This window comes from Dermacentor variabilis, unplaced genomic scaffold (genome assembly GCF_050947875.1).
Source record: "Dermacentor variabilis isolate Ectoservices unplaced genomic scaffold, ASM5094787v1 scaffold_24, whole genome shotgun sequence".
In the NCBI taxonomy this organism is placed as follows: Eukaryota; Metazoa; Arthropoda; class Arachnida; order Ixodida; family Ixodidae; genus Dermacentor; species Dermacentor variabilis.
The window spans coordinates 1,151,475-1,166,583 of record NW_027460412.1 but is presented as its reverse complement, the minus strand read 5'-3'; the positions used below and the strand labels follow the sequence as shown (position 1 = coordinate 1,166,583).

The 15,109-nt window shown below is 44.1% G+C and overlaps 1 protein-coding gene across 5 annotated transcripts in view; it reads right to left on the bottom strand.

Moving 5' to 3' along the window:
* Positions 1-6,461: 6,461 nt before the first annotated feature.
* Positions 6,462-15,109, bottom strand: part of DCTN4-p62 (dynactin subunit 4) — a 446,441-nt gene continuing 437,793 nt past the window's right edge. For all 5 annotated transcript variants that reach the window (XM_075678497.1, XM_075678492.1, XM_075678498.1 and 2 more), the window contains one exon: positions 6,462-6,664. Coding sequence is in view for 3 of the 5 variants with exons in the window: in XM_075678492.1 (XP_075534607.1) it covers positions 6,527-6,664 (138 nt within the window). In the remaining 2 variants the exon portion in view is untranslated. The remainder of the gene's footprint in view (positions 6,665-15,109) is intronic.

The window sequence follows — 15,109 nt, the reverse complement described above, 5'->3', positions numbered from 1 at the left end:
TTATGTTGTACTAGTTCAAGTGAAGTAGTAAGACTAACGCGACTGGGATCCCATATTGCAGATGCATATTCAAGTTTTGAACGTATTAGCGTCTTGTAAAGGTGTAGTGTTAAAGTAGACAGTGCTTTGGAAAAGTTGCACTGTAAGTACCCGAGCAGGTGAATTGCATTGTTAATGACATACTCTATATTGGTCCAATTTAATTTATTTGTAATGTGCACACCAATATATTTATCACCCGCCGTGGTTGCTCAGTGGCTATGGTGTTGAGCTGCTGAGCACGAGGTCGCGGGATCGAATCCCGGCCATGGCGGCCGCATTTCGATGGGGGCGAAATGAGAAAACACCCGTGTACTTAGATTTAGTTGCACGTTAAAGAACCCCAGGTGGTCGAAATTTCAGGAGTCCCCCACTACGGCGTGCCTCATAATCAGAAAGTGGTTTTGGCGCGTAAAACCCCGCAATTTATTTATTTTAATATGTTTATAGTAGATGAGGAAATCTGAGGCAGCATTGTTAAGATGGTAAGTGATAGGGTTAGAACTAGATCTGGATATTGCATTCTTCATTTGCAAAAATCAGTAACCAGGCTAGCCCTGCACCATAAGAAATGGCTAGAACAGGCAATTTCACACAACTGGACTCAAACATGACGAACCAATAAAATCAACTTTTCTTTATCATCAAACAGCACATGACATACCTGAGGACAGAGTGCTCACAAAAAGTTTTTGAAGTATACTTGACGTTTGGCTTAACATTCAGCCAATCAACAGTGGACAAGCAAGGGAAGCCTCAGCGTAGGAATTTATCTTCGTCACCGCCCTCACAAATATGTTTGATTTTTCAAACGTTGGCTACAGGCTTAGGCTCCCCTTGCTCACCTGTTACACAAGTGACGTGTTCATCTCCTTGTAACCTTCTTGCATTGTTTGAACACGCAAACCGAGATGCTTTTTCAACATGAAACCTTAAATTGCATTTTACAAGGATCGGTGAGCATTAATTGGGCATACTTATGTGTTTATTTAGTGTCCTTATTTACACACAATATTGGCAGAGGCCCTTGTAAGCACTGTCGTCTCCATAACGTTCCTCGCCTTCCTACGAGTATTCCACTTGTGACAAAGCCTTTACTGCTGCAGCTGAACACTAAATGTGCAGTAGAAATATCAAGAACACACAATATGTGATCTAAAATTTAGCATAACGTGTTTTCCCCTCTAGACTTCGCGCCTATCGCCAATGTGTTATGAAAACAATGCGACATTGCAACTCGAGCGTACCTTACTGACAGTACATGTTTGCTGAGCACTTCTTACGTTTCTTCTTTAATCTAGCTGAAATTGTCGAAGGCAGACAACATATATATAGTAATGAACACGTTAAACCGCACTGTATGCAACACAAGTACTAGTGTAGGCGAGCACAATATCGTTGTCCTTGCTTTAGCGGCACGCCAAACGCGATGAGAAAACTTCGCTCTAATTCAGCTTTCAATTCCGTTAAATAGATTACTATCTGTGCTTCTGTATGTTGTAAACTCAGTAACTGACATCATTAGCTCCACCTGACCTGTACGAAAATTGTGGTCATGTACTGCTTCATTCACGATTGACAATAAACAATGTAAGCTTACTTGTCTGACGTGTTTTTTTGCCAGTTGAGGCCTCTCGGTCACCTGGCGATATAATAAAGGTACCGATAGTCATTTTAGAGTATCGTACACACGAGCACCGCTCCGAAAGCGGTAGCAAATCACCCAAAACCAGCGAGCAAGCAGCACAGGCAACCCCTCCAGCCGCTGCCGTAGCGGCCATATTGCTCAATACGTAATGATGATGATAATACTGCCAGTGCCCTCTCTAGGCAGTGTTGCCAGATGGCGCAGAGTGCCGTAGCCAAAGTACAGGAACATTGTAGCCCAAAATAGCCAACCACACAACCAGGCCAAGACAGTTAGTAGCCAAAATGTAGCCAACATTACCCATCGGACAGTGAGATGAAGTTTTCTTATTCGCAACTAAAATTCGAACAGAAAACAATAAACTTGTCACAAAAGATACTACGGTTGACTAGACCAAGTGACGCAGCAGAAAGCGAAAACTATCGCATTCGTAAAAAAAGCGAGATCACTAGGCTATAAAATCTTACTCGCGTTGACACATGGTCACTCAAGGAACATGTTTCAGATTACCGCACACCAGTTTATGCCCTTCATTCATTCACATCACTACTCGTACATGACAGCACTGTTAAACTTCTCCAAGAAACGCAGGCTTGGTTCAAAATTGTTGCAGCACCCGTACTCCTTTAAGCCACATCGCACATGGAGTATCATTTCCAAAGTACGCACGCTTAGTTTGTTTCGATGGTCTGTTTTAGTTACGGTCACCAGACTGAAAACTCTCTCTACAGCGGCGTTTGACACTGGCAAGCACAGAAGTGCGAAGGCAACTGCCGACAATTTAGGAAAGAGAGGTTCGCCTGTACTGTTAGTGAATTTCGCGACCGCTCGCCAGAATTCACTCACATTGTCACATAGCGAGAGACGGGAGCATCGACTGCAGAGTTCCGTACTCGCTTTCAAGGGTTGATGTACTACTCCGTGCTATAACAATGGAAATCACTCTGAAACGTACGAAACGGCGTGTCACGAATGCATCTGGGCCTCAAAAGCTTGAAGTTCTGCAGTAGCTCTAGGTTGTCAGGCAGCCTTTTTAGCAGTGATTTGATACGCGCCACAATGAACACACGGCAGCGGTCAAGCATCTGGTCCTTCTCGCCGTCTGAAAGCGAGCTCTTGTGAAAGGCGTCAGAGAAAACAGTTCCGTAGTTACACGCACGTACGTGAAGCAAGTGCTTCTCCCACTCTGCAGTTGGACAAACATGCTCCTTCAGGACCACTCTAAACAGCATCGACCGGACATGCATATCTAAATCTTTAAAAAGCTTAACTGGATCAGGATTTTCCGATTGAAATAACCTATTGACTCTGTCGAATTCCGAGATGATGGGCTGAATGAAAAGCATGTACAGATAATTTTTTTTCGTCTTGGAACATTTCGTGCAGTAGTCGTGCTGTATAACACCGCTCTGTGTTTTGAGCTATCTGAATATGCAACCGCAGCTCCGTCCACTGGTCGATAATGCGATTCACAGCTGCAGCAACACTCAGCCACCGAGTGTTCGCTATGCTGACCAACCTGATGGGGTTGGTCTCATTGATAGCAGAGTAATAAGGCGATACTGCTCTCACCGTTTTGGTGAACATGAAAACCAATTATAGCACTCCCGCACAAGAAATTCAATGTTAGCAGGAAGAGCAGCGGTTGCTTACTTCAGGCTAGGTGGAGGGAATGGCAAGTACACTTCGCAAGTATAAGTTTTGGGTTTTCCTCTTTTAAAAGAGAATATAACGAGTGGTGCCGGCCGCACATCACGATGGCACCATCCGTACCAATGCCAACACATTTTGTTAAACCTAGGTGGCATAACTCAAGAAAAGATTTAAGTTCCACAAACATGCCGTTAGCAGACGCGTCAGTGATAGGGATCAGTCCCAAAAACCTGGTCTGAAAATCATCTGCTTTCATAGAAAAGAACCGAACACCAACGCCCATCTCTTTTTCGCATGAAATGTCCGTGCTCTCGTCGATGATAAGGGAGTAGGGCTGCTCTCCGATTTCTTCAAGTAGCATCTCTTGGAAGGTAGGTCCAAGAACCTTTGAGACCAGACCCGTACACTTGGTGCGTCCAAGCGTTACTCCGACCGCAACATTTGACTCGGGAAATGTACTTGCCAACAGTGGAGCCAAGTGATCCGCAGGGCATAGCGAGCTATGCACGGCGCCATGCGCTGCCAGGCGCAGCTCTGCAATCTTCAGCTGAGTTGATGTTGGCTTCGAAGGCCGAAGGCCCGGGCTTGAAGTGCGAGTCGATAGGCCTTGTTACAGACGCAAGCTTCATCGATTTCATATTTTGAATGTGCTTGTGCCTCGTAACATGGACCTTGAGGTCCTGCACGTGCGGCCTCAGCTTGCACTTGCATGCTTTGCAGTATACCATATCGATAGCGCCTCCGTTGCCCTCCTGTCTCGAAGGCATGGTCCAGTCTACTTAAAAAAAATAGTAAACTGTGAATTTATGCTATAAACCTGTCGTAGACTATAAAATTAGCTAACAGCAGATACTTACCTTTGAAATCTGGGTTCTGCTCCCGTTCTTTCTGGTATTTCCTTGGGTATTTCGCCCACTTCCCCATTGTGCACAAATGAAGAGGCGAGACAAAGACACAGAGCGAGCACAACAGCAGCAGCTTTCATGCAAGCATGGTTTCACTATCCAGACACCATAGTTTCACTTTCGAGCAGGAGAGCGGCTTTGGCTAAATGCGCCGTACGCAGAATCTCTAGCCAACAAAAGCCACGACATTCTCAACGGAAACACGCCACGCAGACGGAAGCAAAGAATGCAAGCAAGCCGCGAAAAGGCTGCAGCAGCTACTAATTAAACGTAGCGCTCTTTCAAAAACACGCTTTTTTACCATTAAAAAGTTCAGGGAGCGTATAGCCCAAAAATAGCCACAATGCCAAATTATCTAAAAAGCAGCCAGAAAATATTTTAAGTAGCCCAATTTGGCTATAGATAGCCCAATCTGGCAACACTGTCTCTAGGTCGCATACTTTAGTTCGCAACGCCACCGCTACTCTTATTTCCGTTGCACTGTCGAAGGTACAGTTTCCCTTCTCGAAGTTTGTATAGGCGTTCTGCGGTGTTATCGCGATGGAACCAAGCAGGAAATGCCACTACAGTGCCGCTTTCAAGCGAAAAGTTGTAATAGCCGCAGAGGGATCGTCGAACCTTCAAGCCAGGCGGGACTCCGGCGTCGACGAGAAAAACGACCGTCGTTGGAGGGGACAACGACAGCAGCTTTTTGCGTGCGCCGCAACGAGGATGGCGTTTAGCGGACCAAAGAAAGGCTGTCACCACTTTGTTCGGACGCAGAGAGCAGCTGCCCTTTCAGTGACAACAGAAGTGCTCCAAGCGAAAGCTAGGGAACTTTTGAGGGAGAGAGGCCTAATGCCAAAGGATTTCGAAGCCAGCCGGGGCTGGCTTCAGAAATTCATGAAGCGCTTCGGCTTCAGCCTCCGACGTCGCACTTCAATAACCGAGAAGCTGCCAAGCGATTTCGAAGAAAAGCTGGTAGCTTTTCAGCGCTACGTGCTGCGACAGAGAGAAGCGGCAGGCTACAACCTTGGGCAAATCGGCAACGCCGACCAGACGGCTGTGTATTTTGATATGCCAGTGGCGTACACCGTGAATGAAAAGGGTGCCAAGGAGGTGAAGCTACGCTCTGCGGGCTACGAGGTGCAGCGTGCAACTGTGATGCTGTGCTGCACAGCTCATGGACATATACTCCCTCTTTATATGATATTTAAAAAGACACTGCCTGCTCGAGAAACTTTCCCAATAAATGTCATTGTGCGGGCAAGTGAGAACGGGGGGATGACGGGTGCGATGGTGGAAGAGTGGGTTAAGATTCTGTGGCGACGGCGTCCAGGAGCCCTTTTGACAAAGAACTCGCTCCTTGTCGTCGACTCTTACCGTGGGTACTTCACCGACAACGTGAAGGCTGCGCTCGCCCAAGCGAACACGGACCTCGCCGTCATACCGGGCGGCACGACGGGCCAGTTGCAGCCACTTGATGTCTGCATCAACAAACCGTTCAAGGATCGTCTGCGGAAGTATTACACGGACTGGTTGACTGACGAAGACCACATGCTAATGGCAACGGGCCGCATCACACGTGCATCGCAATCGCAGCTGGCGGGCTGGGTAGCTGCAGCGTGGGGCTACATCCCAGGTACTTTGATCGTGCGCGCCTTTAAAAAGTGCAGCATATCTAATGCGCTTGGCGGTACCGAAGATAGTGCACTGTTTGAAGGTGACAGCGACAAGGAACACAGCGACGAGTCTAGCCGTGACGACGACGTTGAATGAGCTCTGCACGTTCAGACTCAATAAATGCTGTTTGCATTTTGTGAACGCTGTACTCGCTTTTTTTGCTCGGCCTACATTCGAAGTAACATATATGTTTTTTTTTGTTGGCTTCGGACTTTAGGGGGTCGGCGTAGAATCGGGGTCGGCATAGATTCGAGTAAACACGGTAGCTTGCACTCTATTTCAGTTGCACCCAGGGTGTTGCAACAATAAATTAGAAAAGTTTGTATTTTAAATAAATGCAGTTGTGTCTGCTCATTAAAGGATGCAAACAAGATCCACTGTTGTTGCAGCCGTTATATTGCTACTGTGAAAATAACCGCATGTGCTCTGTCTGCCAGGACGTGCTTAAAAGTTTGGTGCTTAAAACTTGTACAAGTACTTTAAAGAAACCTTACACAAATGCGTAACCATCACACCACTGGAAAAACAATACATCTAGACAGATTACCAGAAAAGACAATTTACTCCATGGAAATAACTTTTATTGGTTACAAGGTGCATAAACATTGAGCCAGTGAGCCTACGCAGGTGGCCGATATGAGCGGGTGCCCAAGTTGACAAGCACGGTGTGCGTCATCCACACCACTTCAGGTCTCCGGGGTTCAGCCTGCAGTTGCACCACCATGTTCGTAAAGTCATGCTTCAGACGGAATGCCACCTGGTGACATCAATGGAAAGCAGAGCACCAGTCATTTAACCAACAGTAGAACAGGCAAGAAACCTTATAGCAATTAAAAAAATTCAAGCATGATGATTCCACATGCTCAATTCACTGCAATTAATGGAAGATTTTCTTACGATAAACTGCAACAATAATGTACATGCATACTGTGGCCCAGGTGTCAATTTCAAAATGACAGTAAAACTTTATTAGATGTTAGTACTGTGTGTGTCCTGTTCTTTGTACTAGTAGCACTACACTGAATGCCTCTGTGTAGTCATATGAGCAGGTGTTTAGTCTTAGATTGCATGTGTGTTTGCACGGCAAGCCATTAGTTGCACATCCAGTTGCTGGAACACAGCAAAGCTGCATATGCCTAGAGGATTTGTCCATTTGTGTGCAAAAACTATCATCACGTAGGCCAATACTGGTGATAGTGCAGAAAGGGTCCAAGCTCATTGGTATGTAACCCTGTGGGCTTGGAGACCTGTAACACGTCCTTAACTACCCTTGTCACGCCTGGGACCCAAAGAAGTCCCAAGCACAGGGGATAAGCAGGGTAAGCAGGATCCTCACAGCACTGGGCCTCAGGTATATGATCGAAGAAACAAAACGGCTGTTATCCCATACATTCATGGGATCTCTCACAAACTTAAGAAAATTAAGTGTTTATTCTTTCTATCGCGCTTTTGCGTACACCGCTCTCCCGTCGCTGTTGCTGCCACGAGTGTTACCATGAATAGCGTAGTACTTTAAGGTAATGTAGAGCCGTACCTGATCACTTCGCTGGGTTCTGTTTTTGTGAATACCTTCTATTTTCTGATGTGTTGTTGTTGTCTTCTATTGCCAACCTTGAATAGAGCAGGGAAATGAATTCTGGTGACCTGAACGACCTTACTAAAGCTATGGCGGAGAAGCAGCCGGGAAGCATAAAAGAGGTCGTTAAGGTATTGACTGAGTTGGTAACTAAGCTAGATTCTTTCGCGTCAGACATTAAAAGTGACGTTGCTCCGATCAGTACCTCTAACGGGGAAATTCGGTCGGACATCACTGGTCTTAAACGATCCGTACAATTCCTGAGTGATGGTTTTGAAAAATTTAAACTTGATGTTAATGCTTTCCGCGGTGAGCTTTCTGCTGTTAGGACTGACAATGAGCAGTGCCGCATTGAAAGTGAACTCCTCAAAATGGAACTGAAACAGGCTAGGAACGAGATAACTTAGTTAAAACAATACTCCAGAAATATGAATGTTGACATTCAAGGGCTTCCGTTTGTACCAGATGAGGACCTTCTGAAGGAAGTTGGAAAACTTGCGGTGTATCTGAGGGCCAGCATCACCGAGATTGACATAGACGTTGTGCATCGTGTGCCATCCAAAGATAAGAGTAGGCCGCATGTGGTCGTAAAGTTTCGTTTGAGAGCCACCCGGGACAGAATGCTTTCGGCAGCTAAGAACCGAAAACTAAATGCAAGGGATCTAGGGTATGACACAGATGCTTCTATCTATGTAAATAAGCATCTTTGTCCCGAAAACAAAATTTTGCTAGCAAAAGCGAGACAAGCAAGGAAAGAGAAAAAATGGAAGTTTATCTGGGTGTCTCCAGGCAAAGTTCTCATGCGCAAATTGGAAAAGAAACCAGATTTGCGCATAACGTGTGAGGAGGACTTGGCCCAAGTTGTTTAACAGGTCGTCACGGTGCAAAAATGGTTTTCTTAGGCCCAAACAATGAAACGTTCCTTTCCTTCGAGCGCTTCCTAACCTCACGTGAGGCCTCCTTACAGCGAAGGACCGATGGAGGAAGCCAGCGTACTCTGAAAGCTCCCTTCACCCGTCCTCAGGTAAGGAGCGGTTGCCGCATGCCTGGGTTCTCTTAAAACCTTTACGCGAACACCATTATTCTATTAAAAAATGTTGTATCGTCGCACAATCTTTAAGTTGAAGAGCTAATATAGAGAAGCGTGGACGCTTTCTTCTAGTTTTGTTTACTAAAGTTTAAAAATGTAGCGCATTACAGTGCAAAGCTTGATGTGCTCCAGCAACGCTGGCACGCCGGCGTCGTGCAACGCCTAGCAACGCTTTCATGCCGCAAGCGTGACTGAAACGAATATGCCTGGCAAGACGTACCGTGCTCGCGCTTCTCCGCAGGTGGGCGACATCGCGCATGCGCAAGCAAACGTTACGTGGTTAAGCAGTGAGGTGAAGCGCTCGTTCAGGGCCAGGAGCGGTGTAAGGACGCATGAAGGTAGCTTTGGAGCTGCCTTATGCTGAGGAAGCACCAAGGAAGCCTTCACCGAGGGCCCCTCAGTAAGGAAGCTTTCATAAGGTAGCCTCACCCCAATGAAGGCTTCCTTACTGATATAAGGGAGATTTTATTGTTTGGCCCTTAGTTGTGATCCTGAATGTCATTTTTCTTTATTTTTTATCACTTTGTTTATTTATTTATTCATTTATTTATTTATTGTCATACTCTCAAGGGCCGGAGGCATTACAGAGAGGAGCGGTGATTATTACAAACATATTCGTTAACAATATTCTTGAAGTTTGCGGCGTCAGAAATGGCAGTGATGGAAGCAGGGAGGCGGTTCCAGTCATTCGTCATTCTTGGTATAAAGGAATCAAAATAAACGTTGGTGCGACAAGTTGGAACTTCAACCTTGAAACGATGATCCGTGCGTGACGATATGTATGATGGCGGGGAGATTAGTTCATCCTTAAGTGTTTCGTTAGAGTAATAAATCTTGTGAAAAAGGCATAGGCGAAAGTATTTACGACGTAACTCTAGGTTAGGCAAGTCAAGGGTTAGTTTCATTGATGAGACACTTGCATGACGAGAATAATTCGAAAGAATAAAACGAGCAGCTCGGTTTTGAAAGGATTCGATGGTGTTTTTTAGCTTTAGAGTAGAAGGGTCGAAAATGGAGCATGCATATTCAAGTTTGGGCCTTACTAAGGATTTGTACAGAAATAACTTGACAGCTGCAGTTGCCGATGAAAAATTACGCCGTAAAAACCCAAGCATGCGATTAGCGTTACCGTAAATGTAATTTATATGAATGTTCCATGTAAGATTGTGCGTAATGTAGATACCAAGATATTTGTATGATGATACATTTTCTACTGGTATGTTGTTAATATTGTACGTAGGAAAGGTGGTATTTCTTACAACACGGGACACACGCATCGCCTTACATTTATTAGAATTGAGTTTCATTTGGGATCTAGCACACCATGATGTTACTATGCCAATGTCTGATTGAAGAGTATCGCAGTCGCCAGAGTTAGAAATGACACGATAGAGAACACAGTCATCTGCGAATAACTTAATTGATGATTTAATTTGGTCTGGGAGGTCATTAATATAAATTAAAAATAATAATGGTCCTAGAACCGAGCCTTGCGGTACACCGGAGGTTACTCGACCAGTGGAAGAGAAGTATTCGTTAGCATAAACAAATTGGGAACGGTTAGACAAAAAACACTTGATCCAAGCAAGCACGTTAGGATCAATGTTGAGGTTACTTAATTTAGTTAAAAGTTATTCGTGTGAAACAGTATCGAATGCTTTGGCGAAGTCTAAAAAATGCAGTCAATAATAACGTTAGCATCCATCGCCTGGAATAAATCATTAGTGAATGACAAAAGCTGTGTTTCGCAGGAATAGTGTTTTCTAAATCCATGTTGGTAGGGGGTGAAAAATAAGTTTGACCCGAGAAATGAAACCAGGTGTGAGTAAATTATGTGCTCCATTAATTTGCAGGGAACGCTGGTTAGGGATATAGGTCTGTAATTAAGTGGGGAGTACCGACTGCCGGACTTATGTACGGGAATCACCATCCCTGCCTTCCAATCATTCGGAAGGATGGTGGTTTGAAGTGACTGAGCAATGATTTCGCTCAGAATTATAGATGAATAAGTAATAGTTCCCTTAAGAAATTTCGTGTTGATACCATCTACTCCACTGCATGCAGAAACTTTTGAGGTCTGTATCAACTTTACAACGCCATCAAGGTCAATGGTAATAGGAAGCATTGGAAAATAATGCACATGAGAAAAAACAGCGCTTGCGCACAGCACAGAATCCGAAAATATCGAGATGAACGCGTCATTCAATACTTCACAACAGACACCCCGATCGACAGGTTCGTTGTTAAGATCACACAGTTCAATGGCACTAGAATTTTACGTTGACCACACTCCAAAATTTCTGTGGTTTTTTTTTAAAAAAGAAGGCAACGTGTGCTCATAAAATGTTGTTTTGGACTCTGCTACAGTATTCTTGTAGTCGCTCAGTGCTATTGTGTAAGAATTCCAACGATCATGATTGCCAGTTAATTTTGCTCGTCGGAAAAGCCTTTTCTTTTTGTTCAGTAAACGTTTAAGACGCGAGTTGAACCAGGGTGCGCGAGAATTAGAATAAATACGTTTTTGCGGGATGTACCGGTTAATTAAGGAGTTGGCTTTTTCTTTGAATATTGACCAGTTTTCTTCAACCGATCGAGTGTGGAAACTTGGAATGTAGTCAGTGATGAATGTTTCTAGTTCGTTATTAATTGCGGCAAAATCAGCATTTTTGTAATCACGTATAACTTTCGACGAGGTAACAGATGGGATGGTTAACTGCAAATTACACTGGATTAAACAATGGTCGCTAATACCCGGTAGGTAAGTTAGGGGCGAAACAAATTCCGGGGATGTAGTAAGGAATAAATCTAGGATATTAGCCGAGTGTGCAGAACATCGAGTAGGCTTCAGAACAAGCTGGTGCAGGTTAAAATCGAGGCAAAGGCTGATGAATTCGGAATATTCAGAACAACACTCTTGGGTTGAAGGGGGGTCAGTATGCCAGTTAATGCCAGGAAAGTCCCCAAGGAGTATTAGTGGCGTGGAAGGGAACCGTAAAATTAGACTTTTTAAGGCATCGTGAAGGTCTGAACAAAATGTGTTAGGTGAGGAAGGGGGCCTGTAAACGACGCAAATGATAAAATTTTTGCGTTCGAAGCCTACGCGCGTGCACACTAGCTCTAATGGTGACTCAAGCTCAATTGCAGCAGCGGTAATCGAGTCACGAACACCGATAAGTACACCGCCACCACACCGCACATCACGGTCATGTCGATAGAAACGGTAAACACTCTGGCATTCCAACATTTCACGGTCTTCAATTTTGCTAGAAAGCCATGTCTCTGTCAGGATAACAACATCTGCACTGCACGTGTCGACGACAGAAGATAAAGCATCCCGCTTGTTGCATACGCTGCGAATATTTGAATACAGAAGAGAAATATTTTTCACCAGGATAACATAATCCTGTCCTTCTGTAGAGTGTTATATTTGTCTAAACCTATTTCTTCATATTACACAGCTTTTTTATGCAACCAATGCCCCTACTCTTCATCTACTTTATGCAATCGAACATTTGTATAAAACTTTCAATATTACTGTGTGCTGGATTAGTGCCTTATATCACTTCTCTGTTGTCTATGCTAGTTTTTCTAACATTGTACAACGAAGGTATGGATTCGTAACGATTCAGCTACATCTCTTACTGAGTACATTTACCCTTCTCAAAGACTGCTGTTACGTTATACTTGCTATAATTAATTTCATTTATTCAACCTTAAGGGCCCGAAGGCATTACATAAGGGGGGGCGTGCATCAAAGTCGAACAGCTTCATAAAAAGTCACATAATAAAGTGCACATTGGCTATAATGGGTACAAAAAAAGACAATTTCAAAAAAAGAAGAAAACGGAACATATACACAGTACTAACAAGGCGATAAATAAATAGATGTGGTATTCATGTGGTTATGTTGGCATTATCGAAATCCTTTAGTTTTTCGCGAAATGTTCTGCGGTCGCTGCACGAAACAATGTCATCCGGGAGAGCGTTCCAAAGTGTTATGGCATGGGGGAAGAATGAGTTGCTCATCGCCGTCGTCCGGCACTTTATCGCCGCCAAGGGGCGAGTATGAGATAAACGGGATGATGTTCTGAACGGGCGTTTTAGGAAGGCGTGTCCTGAATGGGAGAAATAAAAGAAAGTGTGAAGGCAAAGACGAGAAGTTACGCGTCGTGAAGCAAGCAATGGGAGAAACAAAGTTCGTTTTAAGGTGGTCACGCTGATATGTCTTGAATATTGTGACGTAATGAAGCGAGCAGCGCGGTTTTGTATGGCTTCTAAGTCATCGGCGAGATAAGCTTGTACCCGCCGTGGTTGCTCAGTGGCTATGGTGTTGGGCTGCTGAGCACGAGGTCACGGGATCGAATCCCGGCCACGGCGGCCGCATTTCGATGGGGGCGAAATGCGAAAACACCCGTGTACTTAGATTTAGGTGCACGTTAAAGAACCCCAGGTGGTCAAAATTTCCGGAGTCCTCCACTACGGCGTGCCTCATAATCAGAAAGTGGTTTTGGCACGTAAAACCCCAAATATTAAAATTTGAGATAAGCTTGTGAGGCATGCCAGATGGATGATGCGTACTCAAGTTTGGGTCGCACATACGTTAAATATGCTAGTTTTTTTTTTATTTCAGACGATGCAGATTTTAAGTTCCGTCGTAAATACCCTAGTGTGCGTGAAGTTTCGCAGCGAATTGTTTGGATATGTTTCACCCATGAAAGTGATGGTGTCATATGAACTCCTAGATATCTGTAAGTACACGTGTGGTCATAGGAACAGAGTTGATGTGATAAGTGTGGTGTACGGTGGTGTGTTTGCGCGTGAAAGTTATCACCTTGCATTTAGTGAGGTTAAGAGGCATGTGCCACTTTTCGCACCAAGAAGCGATAGTGTCATGGTCGTGTTGTAGGGCGATTGTGTCGTTAAGATGTATGAAGGGGGTTATAAAGAGCGCAATCGTCTGCAAAAAGCCGCAGCTTCGTTGATATGTTAGTGGGGAGGTCATTTATGTAAATCAAAAACAATAGAGGAGATAAACCTGCGCCTTGGGGAATGCCGGAAGTTAACTGGTAAGGGTTGACTGAAAATTCTTAGCATACGTAAACTGAACGCGTCCTGTTACATTTTCAATCCATTTGATAATCTCGGGGCGGATACCGAGGGAGGATAATTTTGCAAGGAGTTGGTTGTGAGACACGCGGTCAAAGGCCTTAGAAAAATCTAGAAAAATTGCATCTATTTGAAGGTGATCGTCCATGTGCAGTAGTAGGTCATGGGTAAATTCGGCAAGTTGAGTTTCGCAAGACAAACATTTACGAAAACCGTGTTGGAAAGGGTAAAAAAAATTGATTGATTCTAGGTAATCCATTAGGTTAGATGCTATGATGTGCTCAAGGAGCTTAGATGGGACACTGGTTAGAGAGATCGGACGGTAATTAGTAGGGTTATCGCGCCTTCCTGCTTTAAAAATGGGATTTACCTTCGCTTTTTTCCAGTCGTCGGGAACGTTTCCTGTGTTTAAAGATTGATTAAATATAAGGTACAAAAATTTTGTAGAAAGAGTCATAGTACTTTTAAGTAATTTGGTGTTTATGTCGTCGCAGCCAGCCGAGGATGATATTTTAAGAGAGCGAATTAGATTAGATATGCCATCCGGGTTTATTTGCACTTGAGGCATTGTTTTGGCGAGAAGCTAGGCAGAGGTTCCATAGTGCAGGGATTAGGGACGTGAAAAACCGACGTGAAGAATTCATTGGGCTGCTGCGGAATTATTATAGGGCTTATTAATTTATCATCTGAGTCAACGAGATTTATTTCGTTAGTTTGTTGTTTCGTGGAGATGACACGCCAGAATTTGTTTGGGTTTGAGCGAAGCATTGTAATCAGGTCAACAGAGAAGAATTTGTCCTTGGCCTCATTTATTGCTTTAATATATTCAGTCTCACAGAGACGGTGTCGCTCACATGCCTCTGGACTATTTTTACTTTTGGCGGTTCTGTAGAGGCGTTTTTTCCGGTTAAGTAGTGATTTTAAGTGTTTGTTAAACCATGGGTTATAATAGTGACTTAATAGTGATTGTAGGGATATATTTGTTTTTTTAAGCTCAGCAACGCGTTTTTATAGAGTTCCCAATTAGCATTCACAGAACGGGTTGCGTAGGACTTTTCGAAGTGTTCATAAACGCGAGTGAGTTCATGATTGATTAGTTGAAAGTTTCCTCTATTATAGTCGGTGATTAATTTCTTCGTAGGTGATCTTTTTAGTGGTATAGAAAGGGATGCATTGAGAAGGTTGTGGTCGCTAATTCCGGGCAGTATTGTCACACTTGATATGTCATCAGGGCAGCTGGTGAGTAAAAGATCAATTGTGTTATCGCCTCTAGTGGGGTTGGTTATTGTTTGATGGAGGTTGAAGTCTAGCGCCAAGTCTAGGAATTGTTTGGATTCATTTAATGGCGATTGATTAGTTACTGAAAGGTGGGCCCAATTGATGTGAAGGTAGTTAAAATAACCGAAAAGAAAAATAGGCGCATCGGAGAA